The sequence below is a fragment of the Rosa chinensis genome, chromosome 1 (genome assembly GCF_002994745.2).
Source record: "Rosa chinensis cultivar Old Blush chromosome 1, RchiOBHm-V2, whole genome shotgun sequence".
Classification (NCBI taxonomy): domain Eukaryota; kingdom Viridiplantae; phylum Streptophyta; class Magnoliopsida; order Rosales; family Rosaceae; genus Rosa; species Rosa chinensis.
The window spans coordinates 8,040,186-8,058,062 of NC_037088.1; the positions used below are offsets into that span (position 1 = coordinate 8,040,186).

General features: G+C 38.7%; 1 protein-coding gene and 1 long non-coding RNA gene across 13 annotated transcripts; both read right to left on the reverse strand.

Annotated features, from left to right (window-relative positions):
• Nucleotides 1-294: 294 nt before the first annotated feature.
• Nucleotides 295-12,638, reverse strand: LOC112199712 (putative disease resistance RPP13-like protein 1). 12 transcript variants are annotated; one of them, XM_040513018.1, is made up of 11 exons: nt 8,312-12,638; nt 8,058-8,142; nt 7,688-7,888; nt 4,770-4,937; nt 4,380-4,461; nt 4,161-4,213; nt 2,422-2,579; nt 2,169-2,305; nt 1,613-1,710; nt 1,350-1,499; nt 295-588 (listed from the first exon to the last, which is right to left on the reverse strand). In XM_040513018.1, exon 1 carries the CDS (start codon nt 12,408-12,410, stop codon nt 8,319-8,321), a length of 4,092 nt encoding a protein of 1,363 aa, XP_040368952.1. In that variant the 5' UTR covers nt 12,411-12,638; the 3' UTR covers nt 295-588; nt 1,350-1,499; nt 1,613-1,710; nt 2,169-2,305; nt 2,422-2,579; nt 4,161-4,213; nt 4,380-4,461; nt 4,770-4,937; nt 7,688-7,888; nt 8,058-8,142; nt 8,312-8,318. The 12 variants fall into 12 exon arrangements, with proteins under 12 accessions (XP_040368952.1, XP_040368953.1, XP_040368951.1 ...); XM_040513019.1 differs by having other exon boundaries at nt 4,161-4,217; XM_040513017.1 differs by lacking the exon at nt 4,770-4,937 and adding an exon at nt 6,919-7,031.
• A 2,107-nt stretch (nt 12,639-14,745) lies between these two features.
• LOC112174490 lies at nt 14,746-16,805 on the reverse strand. The gene is made up of 4 exons (XR_002926034.2): nt 16,402-16,805; nt 15,898-16,132; nt 15,663-15,763; nt 14,746-15,525 (listed from the first exon to the last, which is right to left on the reverse strand). It is a non-coding gene; the product is annotated as an uncharacterized LOC112174490 (long non-coding RNA).
• Nucleotides 16,806-17,877: the final 1,072 nt, after the last annotated feature.

Here is a 17,877-nt window from a genome sequence, read left to right on the forward strand (position 1 = left end):
AGAATTTAATTAGAAGAATTTAGAATCATATTCAATGTTGAATTACTTTCCTTGTATGATTCAGATTCTATGCATTATAATTTTCTATATAAAGAGGCTCATTTTATCAATGAGAATGCACATCAATTTTCCCTCAATTTCTGATTCTCTAAAACAATCTATATATTATTCTATTTTGGTTACATTGATGGAGAATTGAACTGCCGATCTAACCTAATCCTAGCTGACTTGTTTTGCATCATAAAGAGGAAAACCCACCAAATAAAACTGGATCAGACCCACAAAGACCAGAGAGAACACAAAAATTGAATCCATTATTGATGGTGCAATGACAACCTTTACTTACACAATACACTCAGAGCGTCACCTTTGCACCAAAGTTGTCAAGTTGTCAACTCTTTTCTATTCTATTTTTACTCTCAATTAAACATACAACTGCTAAGGAGCACGAAACATGAGAAACAACATCAGTATCTTTATAAACACCAAACATGCTTGGTGACATATCAGAAGTCTCTGGTATTATGCTCCCCCATTAGTGCCTGATACTATAAAACACGGCCAAAGTTGTATTCAGGCGTTGCTCTCCTGCAGTAAGAATTCCACATTATTCACTGGAAGTGGAGAAAGTAAAGGCCAAACTGGGGTTCACATGTGAATTCTCGGATGACTGTTCAATGATACTTAAGGCTCAAACAGTGCCAAGTTATATTTTTTTTTTTCCTGATATGAGTGCCAAGTTAGTATGTAAGCGATATTACTGATCTTAGTAGTATTTTTATTTTTGAAGAAAAATCCTGCATATGTTTAGGTAAAGTAATCTTGACACAGCAAGCAATCTTTCACACTAACTATTATAAATAGACAAGAACTACGGTTAAGCAGATTTTGTCTATGAAAAGATAAACAATTTGTGATTCAATAAAACTTCTGTCATATCTTCAGTAAAGTAGCTTACTAGGCACGTCATAAACCACACACAAAGCACAAAAAGAAATACAGAGGTACTCAGTTCTGAACTTCTGATTAATAAAGAAAAACAGAATATCTCAATGGAGGCACCTTAAGGGTAAATCAATAAATTGATTGGCTTTAAACTTTTTTGTACAACAAAGAATCAGCTCGGTGTCGAAAAGGAGTTTTGCAAAGCATTTTGTGGACTGCAATATGTACATTTCTCTTGATTCCATGTTACGTAAGGACAAAGGACCTTTCAGGTTTGTTTTAAGATTTGGATAGACACACCAATAGGAAAAAAACAGATGTACAAATGATTGAGGCCTTGATATTCTACTGTGACAATGTTATTATTGGTACTCTAAACAAAAATTACAGAATATGTGACTTACTGGCAGCCAATGATTTTATGCTAGCATGACCCTCTTGTACCCCAGCTCTTGAACAGTTGCACATACATTCTTCGGCTTTTCTGCATTGAATAGCATTTTTTGACCGACTAATTATAAATACAGCTAAGATGAGGGTAGTATCATGCTTTCCTGCAGTAATGAAGTGACATTTTCCACATCATTTATTTGACGTAAGACATCCAAAATTTCAGAAACATACGTTATTTATATGATACAACAGAAAAAGGAAACTAGTAAAGAACCTGAACAACTGCACGTACATTCTTCTGCTCTAACGCCCTTTAAGAGTTCAAGTGGCCCCTTCAGCTCCAGCACCCGGTTTTCATATGCAACAGACGATCTTAAGAATAATAAGAAGGGAAAAGTTAGCTTTGGATTTGCATGTGAAGTCTGTATGAGTTTGTATTGATGATAATGATGACTAAAAATAGTGTTAATTAGTGCGTATAATTTTTGTTGGACGAGTACAAGAAAAGAGATTGGCTACTGGGATAACACAGTGCACTGTAGCCTTAAAATAGAGAAACAAGATCTCGAGGTGGTCCATCGCCAAATGGCTTTCTCATCCTTATACAGGCAGCTGTTTCCTAGACATCTTAAGAACATCATAACACATCCAATAGTTTGAAAATAGACAGTGGATCCTAGGCTCTAAACAGAAGGTGCGGGATGCCTAAGATTGACTAGCCAGTTCATAAGTAAGAGTTCGATTATTTCCTTTTCCTTTTCAAAACCTCAAATAAATAAAAAATGTAGTCAAGTTTATCTGATGATGACAAGACTACTAAATGGACTCACTTGAAGACAGAAGCTGCAGAAAGTAGAATGATTGATTGGCCTAGACACTTGGATCAAAGTGGCACATCTGTGTAATACTGTAATGATGGTTGGTTTGATGCCTTCAAGAAAATCCAAGTACAGCAAAGATCTGCAGTCTGTAGGGGGATTAAAAAATGGCAAGATAACAAAATGATTATATGTAACAGGCACAGATGTAGAATTAAAGCAATAAAATAACAAAAACAGGGACACTGAACTTTCAATTCCTGACCTAGAATTAGAAAGATTCACAATTATCAAAACCAATGAGAAGGTTATAACTTCTGTTCCTTCTGAAGAAAAAGCAGCAAAATCCCGAACCGGAAAAACAGAAAAGCAGTGTTACTTGTCTAATAGCTAATTCCCTTCCTCCAAATTGTTGTTCGAAACCTAGATATTGTAAAATTGAAAACATTAACAAACAGAAAGCAAAGATCTAGAAGAGATATATATCAAAAGCCACCACAATATCAATGTTTTTTTACCAAATATCTAAACATTGATTCCAGATAGGATGATATCATGGTATCATCTTCAATTAACAACGTATTGTTTCCAATTTCTCCATAATGTCATCACCAGCCATCATTATGTTTGTTCTCATTTGCAGCATAAGAGAATTTGGAAACTGTGACATAAATACATAATATCTCAAATGCCTCAACGTCATCTGTATAACATAAAACAGGAGATATCTCTCTGGGTATTTTACTATGATTAAACTGTTATTAGTTTATTACAGATCAACTCTGGTATTAGTTTTACAGAAAGCAAATTAATATTTTGGCAGTCATTAGTTTTAACAATTTCAATTGAACATTAGCAACATCATAGTCGGCATTAAAATGAGAAGAAAATGTCTATGAACTTTATGGTATAGCACACAGATTACAAAATTACTGTGCATTTCCAAATACTTAACTTGTCAAGAATTTAGATTCATGGCATAGCTTTTACTATTACCTAGTTCAAAACTTTTATTATATTTTAGAAGACAAACTGTAGCACCAGGAACCGAGGGTTCTGCCTATCCAAAAATCAACAACCACGACTCATCATCTCAGCCAAGAATCAGAGAAGAATTCTTTGTTTGTCACATGGTGTTGTTAGATATAAAATCACTGAAGGTTAAAACCACATAATGTTCAGTACGATTGAAGTGTTCTTAGAGACAAATTATTGACCCAATTTTGCAACTTCAAGGCCATTTCTACATTGTAGCAACTGTCTATTGGACCCTAAACAGATTGCACATCTATACTGACTCTAAACCAAAGTCTGAATTTCTTTCCTGAATTCAAGTACAACAGCTGGATCAACAATGAATACTCCTACAGCTTTAGGCAAACAAAACAATATGCGAGCAACCTATCCAGAACTTAAATTCATGGCTTAGACTTTTCTTTTACTTAGTCTACCCTCAGCTTGATCTTCTGATTTATCGTATTTTAGAAGACAAACAATAGCACCAAGGATCCCAGAATCAGAGAAGAATTATTTGTTTCTCATATGGTGCTGCTAGATATAAAATCCATTTGTGAACCCAAAGGAGTTTACATAAGAACAGATCCTAAACCCTAAATATGGAACACAAAAATGTGGACTATTTAGCATTGTCCTTTTCTCAGAATACACCACATGTCCCAAACCACACTTTTTCCAATCTTGCAGGTTGGCAGTGGTAATGGGGAGCATTGCTTCTGGGGTAGAGCTTGGTTAGTGAAAAACCAAAAGCAATAAAGACAGTGAAAAATAAATAAATAAATAAACAAATCAAAAAAGGCATTATATTTCATCAACCTCAACCAATTCCATATAAATCAAACTTTGACACCAAATTTCCTTTCATTCAAGCTGATGATATGAACCCGAAAATTCAGTAACCAAAAAGGAAAAAAAAAAAAAGCCATGGACAAACACATTACCAATCACTAAACAACAAAAAAAGGTGAATCAAATTCAAAACCAAACCTTTTCTCTTTGCTTCCTGTCCAAACCCCTCCCTGTAAGATTGTCAAAACAGCCTGCCTTTTCAGAGAAAACCACAGATCAGACTTTCAAAGCCTAAAGACAGATAAAGAAAGATAAATACTAACCACAACAATAATCAATGAAGAAATAAAAGTCCCGCAACATCTGAGCAAAATAAACAAACACAGAAAATTCAAAACAATGAAGAGAATAGAAGACCTGAAATTTGCAAAACTAAGTCTCTTCGCTTCTTGAAAATGCCCCAAACTGAACTAATTCTCAAACTTTCCGCACTGTTTCCCTGAAATAATAGAAAGCAAATTTCAGTCTTGAGAAACAAAATGAGAGTCCATATTCCAAATACTTGTATAAGTACAGACATGTATCCACACCAAATATTCATTGTCCTCAAATGTACATAAATGCAGACAGATAGATATATGAACAGCAAAACAGATCCCAAATTTCTAACTATCCAAAGCCGAAACAAGTATTTAAAGATCCCAAATTTAAAGCAGAAGGATCCAATTCAGATCAAATTGATGCTAGGTTTTGAAGCAGATCACATACATCCACAAAAGGCAGCAATGCGAAGAAGAGAAAGAATACCTCAAAACTTGGACTGTGAATAATTTCAAAGACTCCAATCGATACAGTGTTTTGTCATATGAAGTTAAAACGATCTGAGTGTCTGGGTGATTATCCTTCTTCAAATTCTTCAGAGTAAGATGAAGGACTCAAAATCGGTCAAACCGATGGGACAATTGGGAGATAAATCTATCAAATTTCAAAGAAGAGATTCTTCAACTTTCAACTGGGGCTGCTTTCATCTATATCTCTCTCTTTCTATCTCTCTCTTTCTATCCCTCATCTAGGGGTGGGCACTTGAACCCGGAATCCCGAACCCGACCCGGGCCCGTACCGAAAACTGCCGGGACGGGACGGTTTTGAAACTTCAAATTTTACTATTTGGACCCGTCCCATCCCGTCCCGTTTTAACGGGACGGGTTTCGGTTTGGTTCGAAGAAATCCCTCAAAGGCCCGACCCATCCCGATGTATTAAAACTTATTTTATTTTCCTTATTTTTCAATCGGTTTTTCCGTTTTTGACCTAAACCCTAAACTCATTCCTCTCGAAGTCGCGAGTCTCCACTCTCCACCTTTCCTTCACTACTTCACCGACTGAGGGTGTTCCCATTTCTGCAATTCACCTCCACTCCTCCAGGCTCCATCAATTCAGCTCATAAGCATCACCGAGACACCGACCCATTCCCAATTTCCCAAAGTTCCTGCCTTCCTGGTCACCGAGACACCACCGAGATTGCCTTCCTGGTCCAGTCGTCAGCTCGGGGAAGTGGTTTCTCCGTCGTCAGCTTCGCCGTGGTTTCGAGTCTTGCTTCAAACACATAAGACTGCAAATGTAAGCCATGGATTCTTAGTTTCTTACAGTTTTGCAATTTATACTTTATAGACAAACTTCGATTTCATTGCCGATGGTTTTGCAATTTTGATTTGTTTGATTGGGATTGTGAGATTACATGTGTAGGATTAGCCGATTAGGAGTTCAATTTGTTCGATTGGGTTTGTGAGATTACAGTTGAGTTCGTGAAGATCGATTGGGTCAGTGGGTTTTGTGAAATTTTGATACTTACGCTTAACAATTGGATTTTTAGAGTTGGAGAGTGAGTTAAGCAAGAACTCAGATGCTTCAATGTTGTTGTGCTTCTAAATGTAGAATCCAAATTGCACTCTCTAAATGTAGAACAAGAATAAGAAGAGCATTTGGGGTTTTGAAGTGAAGAGAATAATGCAGGTGGGGTCATGGAGGAGGTGGCATTTGATTTCTGTGTTTTAATGTAAAAATCAATGTCTGTGTCTACAAGTGTCTTGATCACAACCTCGATCACTGTCTTTGTGTGTGTTTATGTGTGTCAGTTTTCGAGCAATGTTGTTGTGGAAAAAGAAAAATGCAAGGAACAGAGAAAAGAGCGAGGTGACTGCTTAGCAGAAAAGATAATAGAACGAATTATGAGGAGGCTGGTAGGGTAGAGCTCAAAGTACAGGGAAATATTAAAGGTCAAACAATGGAATTTAAGCATTTGGAACAAGAACCTCTTTCTTTTCTTCTTTTTCTTACCAAAGTAGACACCAATTATTTGGACTTTCTACATGAAAAACATCAAATGCAAGACAGTATAGTAGTTGTAGAATCATTAACATCAAAAACCGCTCTTATCAAGCTGAAAGCATATCTGACCTGCCTCTACAAGCTCAGTTTCAGCTGTTCAATATCAAACACTACTTTAGAGACTAATAATACACGCTTGATGATATTCTTGTATATCAAGATACTTGTGTCCCATATCAGTTCCAAGATAGACTAGGCTAATACCAATCAGTATTTGACAAAAAGGACATGGAATGCCTTTGCATGCAGTTGATACCTAACAGTAGCTTCACAAAGGTGCCCTATTTTTTGCAGCAGAAAAAGACTAGAGAGTTCTGCAAAGGCATACCAATATCCAGGCCCATCTTTCCTTACAGAAGAAAATTACCAAATCTAGTGCTTTTCTACTACTGTACTAAGGAGTGTTTTAATTTATTTGTTAGTTTGAGAAGAAATGCTTTACTAATCAGTGCCTGATCTCTCACAGAATATTAGTATAATTGGCTTATTACAGATAATCATGCTCTTCGAGTTATAGTTTTCTGAATTTTGCAAATCCTGAATTTTGTTTTGTAGTCTATAGTTTTCTACCTTCAAGAAGCTGATGGCTAGGGAGAAGAAAACTGCTCGACCTCGACCAGGTGCTTCTGGTCTTGAGGATTCTTCAACAGCCACATCACCGGCTTCTCCTCCACTGCTCGAAGCTGCAAGCCAACATGAAGTTGTAAGTGAACCTGCTGCAAGTCAACCTTCTGGAAGTGAAGCCGCAGCATCTGTAGGTGAGGCTCCTTCTGAAAAATCAGGTATAAAGCGTAGCTTTGTTTGGGACCATTTTAAAGAGGGCCTCATCTATATCTCCAAAACTGAAACAGACGGATAGATGCGGTTGCAAGCAAACAGCAGGCCAAATAGCGCGACACAGACAGCACAGCAGCTATGGGGGACAAAACAGTAAGAACACTGTTCCTAAGGATTCTACTGTTCAGAAGGAGATAGGGATTTAGAGTATAGAATTTAGATGCTAATACACTATTTTTAAAAGTCCTAAGGTTGCTGTTTGTTTGGGATTTTATAGCACTGGATTTGCAAGTGAAATAAAAGGTGTGCATTCCGGGCCCATATTTGAGCAACTCAGAGACATACATCTAGAATATACATCACAATCCATCAAATGCAAAACACAATTAAAGAAAAAAAAAACCCTAAACACAAAAAAAACTGCATATGAATATCACAACGATATCTCTTCCATCTTCTTGTTCTCCAGCAGAGAACACCAAATACAAAAAAAGTACACTCAATCTCAATTTCACTCTATTTGTCACTGACAAGAAAAGAAATAATAGAAGATTGATTTTACCAAAAAATTTGCTCCTTTAGTTCTGAAGCCTGCTCTGTTCCCACAACCGTGCTCGAAGAAGCTGACAGAATGCATATCAATGCACCGTAATTGGAATTACTTAAGTGGACAATACCTTGAACCAGAACTAGAAGCCCAGATCAAAAATCTTGAGGTGCTCTCATTGCAAACAACTTTCTCCACCTTTTACTTGCTGCTGCACTGCAAAATGCAAAACAAGATTCATGAGCAGTTCATAGATAAGATTGATCGGATCGCTTAGCCAGTAAGGGTTAACATCCAGCCAGGCCAGCAGAGGCCTCGAAGCTCCAAGGCAGGAAAGTGCCAGCTCGGTGTAAGGGAAGAGATTTGAAGTGGTATGAGCCAGTACCTTAATGCAGAATTAGAAGGGTGCGTGGATCAAGAATCTTGAGCTGGTCCATTGCTCAACCTTGTACTTCTTGCGGCTCTATAGTCTGCAAAACATTCACAAACAGAAACTTAACAGATGAAGCATGAGCAGAGAACTTAGAGTAAGGATTGACTAGCCGCGTCATAGTGTTAGGGTTCAAGGTCTTCAATTGGCAATCAGTGCAAGTACAATGAGATACAATGAAATCGGAAAATAGGTAAAAGTTGACGTACTTGATATCTATGCCCGGCGGTCGGCTTCGGCTTCGTCATCGCAGCCTCCAACATAAACGTAAGGGATGTGGGCAATTTCTTTGGGCCAGTGTCGTCCTTTACCTGGTTGGTATTTGTTTGTGAGCAGCGGACAGAACTCACGGATGCGAAGCTGTGTAAGTGAAGGAGGCAGATGATCCCCTTGTTCTGGAATAATAGATGCTAGATTTGGGCATCCAAGAATGGCAAGGGATTCAAGAGAGGTGAGTGATTGAAAAGATGATGACAGGCGCTTCAGATTTGGAAAGCCTGCAATGGTGAGTTTAATGAGAGATTTAGGGAGCAGCACATCCTTTGGCGGAAAGGACACCACATCTGGATCTACACAGTAGATAGAAAAGGTTTCAAGAGAGGTGAGTCTGCCCAAGTGGTGAAGCCCGCACTCTGAGAGAGGGCCAATTTCCAGATCAATTAGGTTGGGTGGGAAACCCTCTTCTAGAATGGATGCCAAACCTCCCCAGCATCTCAACAACAAAATCTGAAGAGAGCTGAGGTTTTCCACATAGCCTCTGGGGAGGGCTTCCAATTGAGCACAAATGGAGATAGACAAGCATATCAGGCTGGATGGCAACCCTCCGCTTGGGAAGGAAACGAGACTTCCACATTCCTCTACCCATAACATGCGAAGAGCGGAGAGATGGCATAGCCCCTCTGGTAAGGATTTGAGATTTGCACACCTCTCTATCGTAAGAGCATCAAGACAAGTGCCCTCGTGGAATGTTTTGATTATTGACTCCAATCGTTCACAGTCACTTATTCTAACAAATTTGAGGGTTCTGGGTAGTCGGCCTCCTTTGCCTGATAAGGATGTCAAAGATGCACACTCTTTTATCTCCAACCACTCCAGACAACCCTCTAGCTCCCAAGCATCCTTCACCAGTAGTTTCAAATTTTGACATTTTGCTATCTCTATTCTTCTTATGCTTGGCGGTACTTGATACCTTACGAAATATGTCAAAGAATTACACGACTCCATCTTTACATTTTCAAGACAAGGTGGCCAACCAACTTCTGGAAAAGAAATTAGATTTGAGCATCCAGTTAGCACAAGTTCCTTGAGTGCTCTTAGCTCTTGAATAAAGTGAGAGGGGGAGTCAGATATGTTGCCTCCAATAATATTAGAAATTCGAGGCTGCAGCCATCTATCCTCATTCTCCCATAAACATGCCAACTCTTCACAACCAGTAATCCGCAAATTTTGAAGCTTTGGCAATCCTCTGATGAACCCGTCTATTTCGAGTCTGAACTCTGAAATACTTGCAAGCCACATATGCTCCAATAGCTCAAACTTAACTCCACTTCTGTGCACCACCTTACAACCGCAGATGAACAGCCCACGAAGATGTTTATAATTGGCAATTGAAACCACTAACTCTTCACATGCAGCAATATACAGCTCTGATAATGAATCCATGCTCTTGGGCAACCAATCTTTCAATTTGGGGCAACCAAGGATGGAAAGCTTTTCCATGCATGGGAAAACTCGAATTTCTTCATCTCTTTTGCAAGGAAGCCACTCCTTCCAATTTTGCATGTCCTGGAACGTCAGGTCTTCCAACACTGGAAAAGGCAAGCTGCACTCTCCATAAAACTCAGCACCCACACTTTCAACATTGACCAGTCCTTGTATCTGAAGATTTTTCAGGAAAGGTAATTGGCCAAGAGGAGGTAAGAATCGACAGTTTTTACAATTCTCCAATTTCACAGACTTCATATCAGAGAATGAAGGATGTCCAATCCATTTTGAAAATTCGAAACCATTGTAGCCCTTGATGGTCAGCTCCTTAAGCTTTTTATGAGGTTCTAAACTGCACAGCACCTCCAACTCCTTCTCGCTTGTGCCGCTCCATTCTAATTGCAAGATTTCCAGCCCTTCCTTGTTCATTATTTGAGCCGTCTTCGCATCCCCAACATCAATCACATTTTCCAATCTTCCAACACTCAAGGTCCCACGAAGATGCAATGACTGTATCTCTCCAATCCCTGATGCACTACCTTTCCCCACCACAAAATTAGGCAAAGTTCGCAGATGAGTCAACCGACTTACTTTGGGAGGCATTTCTTCCAATGAAGGCATGTTTGAATTGTTGAGATGACGTAAATTAGATAAATTGCTCATGTTTGAAGGTAGTGTCTTCAATTTTGAACAGTTCTCTAATATTAACGTCTGTAAGTTGTAAAGCATGCATGTTGACTCAGGCAAACTCGTTATTAATGTGTGAGAAAGATCAAGGTACCGTAGATGTTTCAACTTACCTACAGAATCTGGCAGCTCGGTCAGTTTATAGCCATTAAAGGAGAGCACCCGCAAGTACTTCAATCGTGGCAATAAATCAAAAGTAGCATAACGAGTTAGATAATTCTCATAACCACCGGAAACAGGAAGTGGTAGGAAAGTCCGCAAGCGTTTTGCTCCAGAAAGTGTCTCAAATCTTTTTTCCCCATCAAACTTAGCAGAAATGTAACTCAGATGACGAGTCTTTGCAGAACATCTACCATGCTGTTTATCCTCCAATCTGCAAAATGTGTCTGCAGCAGCCCATCGTGCCAAATCACCAACAAGGTCATGCATTACATAGCATGAACTGTTTTTGCCCGAGGTTTGAAATAATGACCGAGACAATAGCTCCCCAAAATATTCGTCACCGATATCTTCCATTCCTTTAGTCCCTTCTGTTTGCTGACTTTGCTCAAGGAAACCCTCTGCCATCCACAGAAGGATTAATTGGGTTTTCCCAAATTCATAGTCATTGGGAAGTATTGAGCAATAGGCAAAGCACCTCTTCAAATGTGAAGGGAGATAATGATAACTCAATCTGAGTACTGGGAGTATCTTACTCCTGTCTGACATACTCCATAATTTGTCATTCAGTATTTCCTCCCACTTGCCAGTTTCTTCACAACGTAAAACACCACCAAGAGTTTTTGCAGCCAATGGCAATCCATTGCAATTCGTAACAATTTTCTCCTTAAGCAACTCAAAATTCGGTGGCCTGTCATTGCTAACATGCTGCTCAAATACTTGCAAACAATCTTCTTCTGATAGAGTCTTTAAATGATAAACATCACCGGCTGGGGCTCCCATCAATATTGCAACTTTTTCGTCACGTGTTGTCACCATTATCTTACTTCCCTTGGCTCCGCCAAGGAGGGGAGCTTGCAGGCTTCTCCATAAATCATAATCACATGTGCTCCAGACATCATCTAAAACAATCAAAAACTTTTTACCATCGATCTCCTTGCTCAGATTATGTTGAAGTCGACTGAACTCATCCATATCACAAGGCCGAGATGTAACTTCCTTAAAAATAGCTCTCGTCACCGTTTGAAGATCAAAGTTATCGGATACTGAAACCCAGATCTTGAGACTAAACTGTTTCATTGCAACTACATCATTGAAGACTCGTCCCGCAAGCGTTGTCTTGCCGAGTCCACCCATACCAACAATGGCAACAACTTGATAATTTGTGGGAGAAGAAGGATCAGCATTTCTGGACAACAATTCCACAATCTTTCCTGCGTCTTCATCTCTCCCAACCACAGATCCATCCAACACAGGCGAACTTGGTGTCCTTTTTGATGACGATGTTGACGTAGAGGTTTGCTCAATATATTTCAAACCGAGTTTCTCTTTCCGGTCAAATATGTCTTGCAAGCGATTAGCAATCTCGTCTATTTCGGAGTTCATATTGAAATTGAACTTAACTTTGTGAGGAACTTTGGTAAAGAAGCCTCGTACCTTGCTTGTGCCAGTTTGGTGAACCTTGAGCTGCTCGCGTTCTAACATCTCATTAGAAAAGGTGTTGAGTAGATCGTCCATATCATAAGCCAAATGTTTGAGGTCATTCAGCCACAGCTTCACTCCCTCTCCTTTGCTCGTCAGCTGCTTCTCCTCCGCATCGGAAAGCACCGCTGCAACTGCGGACAGTGTGTCTCTCCATTTCTGCAGCTTTTTGCCAGCTCCTCCCAAGCTTCCAAAGTAGCCCAGGATCTCCCGAGGCGTTAACCTCTCCAGCAGCAACTGAAGGAATGCCGCAAGAAAGATCTCTCCCACTGCCATAGTTATTAGTTTCAGGAAGATCACAGAGGAGCAAGCAAAGCAATTAAAACAAGTGCAGATCGAATTGTTTTGTGAAAGCTTTGCAATGTTGAAGATTCAAGAATGGGTAACATCATATTCTTGTTGTTTTGTGTTAGATCGGTCATGTGATGACAAAAACAACGAGAGAAAGGCACTGGCAGTCATTTAAGACTTGATCGATCAAATCATTATATTATGCATTATTGTACATTATATTATGCATTATTGTACTTGATTTTAGTCTTTTAAGACTCCAACTTGCATGATAAGAATAATTTAGTCCCTCACCCAACATCATCAATAATGCAGCAAAGCCAATGAAGCAAAGAAGGATATATACTGAGAAATCTTTGCAGAATTATTATGAGGGCCACATATGTTCGACAGCGCAAGGCAACGTCCAAGTTTCTTCGGTGAAGCTTCAGCTTCAGCATGTCCCTTGCGACCTTTCCACTCTTTTCTTTTTGGCCAATATGCACAATTCAATGGAATGGAAAATGACACCCGACACAAAACCCATCGACCTAAATTCGATGAGTTTGAAGAAAAGGGAATTCTGACTTTAAGTAATCTTGTCCGTATGAAATAAGGTTATTCTTTTTTTCTTTTCTTTTTTATTAATAAGGGCGTGTGTAGCCCTCAACTTAAATGGTGAATTGGTGATGATATGGATAATTATTAGAATCTATCTTTGTTGATGACAATGAGCCAATGAATCATTGTAGAATATCTCCTATTTTTGGGTTGATCTGGTACATAAAAAAAGATGGTAAAAATGAAATAGCACTTTTATTTATCAGCTAATTCGTACTTGTACAGTTGTACACCCAGACCCCTATACTGTTTTGCAGATTAATTATATCTTATCTGTAGCCCAAGCCCCAAGGGGACAGAGACCGGTTGGAGTCCAGATCAAGTCTCAATACCTGATATATGTTTCTACATGAACCAAGTAATATTTCTTTACAACAGAAATAAATAGATTAAATGATACATGAAGATGAACTTTGTATCAAGATCAAGCAAAACGCCACCATATTCTGAAAATAGTGACAATCTTCTGTTCAGGCACTACTCTAATCAACTGCAAAAGGATCAAAAAAGTAGAAAAGAATAAATCACAATATTGAATCACATTCATCTGTTATGATTAATAAGGGAATCCATTTCAAGTACACTGTGTACAGCAGAATTAGAATAAGTGAACAGTACCTTGAAATCAAACCAGAACGAGAAGGGAAGACAAAGATTCTTGAGCTTTCCATTCCTAACAGCTTTCCAAAACGTGTACTAGTAGTTGTTGCCCCTATTATCTGTCAAGAAAATAAAAAAATAAAAAACAGCTAATGGAGAATGCATGCAAATCCTGACCAACAAAAAAAATTGACTGCCCGGCCATCAAGTAAAGGTAAAAGACATGAGAAATGCACTCCATAGGAGGTGCCAGATGTGACTAATTGCAAAAAAAATTAGGAACGATTGCTTGCTTCAAAAGGTTCAGACAAGAAAGTGCCAGCTTTGTGTAATGAATTACATACGTACGGGCAGCATATTGTAGACTGCATACACTTCATGCAAAGGAAAAATACCTTTCAGGTTTCTTTCAAGATTTGGATAGATAGAAATGGGAACAAGTATGCATACCAACTATTGAAAAGGTAATTCAGGACATCAAATTTTAGGTCTACGCAAATGCATTAGCCCTTCTTCTTCTTTTTTTTTCTTTTTTTTTTTTTTTTTCCAGGAATACCATCTGTCCTCCTCCCTCATATTCCATACATGCACGTGTTCCGAAAGCTTATATAACTTATATTCATATTCAATCCTAGTGAAATTACTAAATCATCATGAACTCAGGAAATCTGTTATATTGAAGTTATTAGTCTCCCTTTGTTTGACTATCAATAAATGAAGTGGCTAGACCATTTGAATCTATTATAACTGCATTATATCAGCCTATAACTGGTCAACCTGCTTTACAGCAAAGTAACCTGGAAAGATGCAGCATCGTAGTTTCTTATGCAACAGAACATGTAAAAAGAATATTAAGAACTAAATAAATATTGTAGGTTCTCTATGATCAATTTTCAAACTTATGACTACTTTTAGTGTCAAATCTATAGTCAGCGAATGTTGGAAGCAGGTAAAAGGAAGGATGGGCTATCATCGACAATAGTAAAAAGACTAATGAAACTGAAATTATTACTATTTTTTTTTTCTGTAAAGGAAAAACTTTGCATCGACTTGAAATGGGGAAATGGAATAGAATCTTTCACATTGACCTTAGCTAGCTCCTCCTGAACAAGCTATCGAGCAGAGTCAGACCATGTTTCTCCTCAGTGAAAAGTAATTAAATATGAAAAATGGAAGCGAATACATATCAGTTCTCAGAGAAGAGACAGCTCATAACATGAACACCAGCCATTTTGATCTACTAAAATCCCCTTCATTTGTCATATTCCATACATGTCTTTTAAATTTCATAGAATTTTGTAAAGATCATTGTATGACAGGAAATCAACCATAGCAACATATTATAATAATTCAGAAATGAATGATCCAATGTGATCTGGTGATTTAACAGAACTTCTTCAGTGAAAAAACTGCGATTTTTGATTAGCAACTAACAGAAAGATCATTTATGTCCAGCATAATATGGAAACATTAAAGTTCATTAGCTCTACATGCGAGATATAAAGAAATTAAATTGGTACTGGTTCGCTGCAATGAGTGAAATAGTTTTTTCGCATTTGGGAAGAAGAAGCTTATATTGTCCATACCACTATGAACTTGTGATAATCCAGAAGAAGGCCCCCAAATACTGATTGTTGCATAACAGTTGGCTTCAGCTTTCCTGCCATCATAAGGCTAAGCATCATATACTTACTTGTACACCTAACCCCTCTCTTCCTGTCCTTGTTTTTATCTCTTTTTCTCCCCTCCTTAAGTCGCGTCCACCATATCACTTCCGCTTCACCTTTTCTCTCACCCGTCTCTCTGTTTTCAGTTTTACTTTCATACAATGCTCTGTATTGTATTCAATGTTTTCTTCGATTCATTAGTTGAAGTTTGCTTTCTTGACTTTCATTAGAATCTAAGAACACAAAATATGTACCAATGCTGGATAGTGAATACAGTTCTACAAAGAAAAACAAAAAGAAGAAGGGAAAAAAAAAACAGAGGTTTCAAACAACAGCACCTTAAAAAGGTGAATCAATATTTTCCACATACCTTTGAACAAACCAAATCCTTCAATTCTTCAGGGGAAAGTACAGCCAATCTTTCACAGAGATCATTTCGGTTGTCAATTGAACCAATGCAAGCTGTTGCAACTGCAAGAACAAAGGGAAAGAAACTTCAGGACATAAGCACAATATACTATAAAAGAAAACATGGAACTATGTCCTCTACGAACTTAGGAACTCTTTTAAATTGAGTGTCTTTCTACGACTGCTTATATACACACCTTAGGAATTTTTTTAAAAGCAAGCAGCTGAAAAGATTGTACGCGATCATAATGAGATTGGAGCACTTCATCATCCGTCAATTGTTTCCCAACATTATCATTAATCTCAAATCCTTCATAAAAGTGCAGCAAGTCAACAAGTTGGGTAAAGAGCTTCCTCTTTTCATGTATATACAAAGCACTCAAGTGGCATTTCGGAACAACAGCAACATCAGCAACAAGTGGCCTCAAGTACCTGCAACAACAGCAATGTTTATGTAGAAACAAAGGAAAAATAAATATGACACAAATTCTGAAAGGTCCAGCTTTTATAACAAAGAAAAATCATAAAGACTTCCAATAGGTATAAATCTCAATATATAAACTTAAAAACAATACCAATTTGTGACTTTTCTTAAACAATATCATATTTCCAGAAACTAATACAGATCTGTATTGTTAATAAAATTAAAAAAAGGAACTTGGATATACGGGCAGATACACATTCAGTGAAGTATAACATACACAAACCATTCTTCACCTGCCCGCCGGCTTTGGACCAATTGGCAGCGGCAGTCATAGTGAGCTGGTCCCTCTCAATCTCCGACAGCGTTATCGAGCTCGGCAGCGCCGCACCGGGTTTAGCCTCCACCGGCTTGTCTCCGAGCTGGTGGTTCAGCTCCACCGGGTACTCGGCAACATGGTGGCGCTTGAGATCGTACGCGCCTGTTCCGTACACCTTCGTCATTGCCGACGATAACGACGAATTAGGGTTTTGCAATGCGGGTTTTGGAGGGAAGCTACGATTTTGGGGAGCGACTGGGTTTAGGGTATAGGAAAATTTGGGTCCGAGTAGAGAAAGCTCTGTAACTTCTGAGAGTAGTAATCATATCAGAGTCGGTTCTTCGTTTCTACTCTACTGGTTCGTTCCTTGGTTTTCTAAGGTAATTATTAGGCCTGGCATTTAAACCCGTAACCCGCAAACCCGCACGCTAAAAACCCGCACAAACCCGCCCGTTTATTAATCCGGGCTAAAAAAACCCGCACGCAAAAAACCCGCAAATTAACGGGTTTTGCGGGCTAGACCCGTTGGAACCCGTTAACTCAAAATCCTTCCCAAAAACCCATTTCCCATTACCCATACGGGTTCCCCTTTTTTTTTTTTTTTTTTTTTTTTTTCAACAAGGGCATTTTTATAATTTTTCTTATTCCCCATGAGGATCCGACAGTTGGATCTTTGTATAATTGTGAAAAGACGATTCAAAAGGAGATCCGTGAGGATTCGACTGTTGGATCGTCGTATAATTTTGTGAGGATGATTCTAAAGGCGATCTGGGACGATCCAACCGTTGGATCTTCGTATAATTTTGCAAAGATGATTCAAAAGGCGATCCGTGATGATCCGACCGTTGGATCATTATATAATTTTGTGAGGATGATTATAAGGGCGATCCGGGACGATCCAACCGTTGGATCTTCGTATAATTTTGAGAGGATGAACCTAAGGGCGATCCTTGAGGATCTGACCGTTGGATCATCGTATAAATCAGTAAAGATGATCATCTAGGTGATCCGTGAGGATCTGACCGTTGGATCGTTGTATAGTTTTGAGAGGATGAACCTAAGGGCGATCCGTGAGGATCTGACCGTTAGATCATCGTATAAATCGGTAAAGATGATCATCTCGGTGATCCGTGAGGATCTGACCATTGGATCGTGGTATAATTTTAAGAGGATGAAACTAAGGGCGATCCGTGAAGATTTGACCGTTGGATCATCGTATAAATCGGTAAAGATGATCCTCTAGGTGATCCGACCGTTGGATCTTCGTATAATTTTGAGAGGATGAACCTAAGGGCAATCCATGAGGATCCGGCCGTTGGATCATCGTATAAAACGGTAAAGATGATCCTCTAGGTGATCTGTGAGGGTCCGACCGTTGGATCGTCGTATAATTGTGATTTGTGAATTATTTTTGTCAAAAAAGGAAAGGAAAAAAAA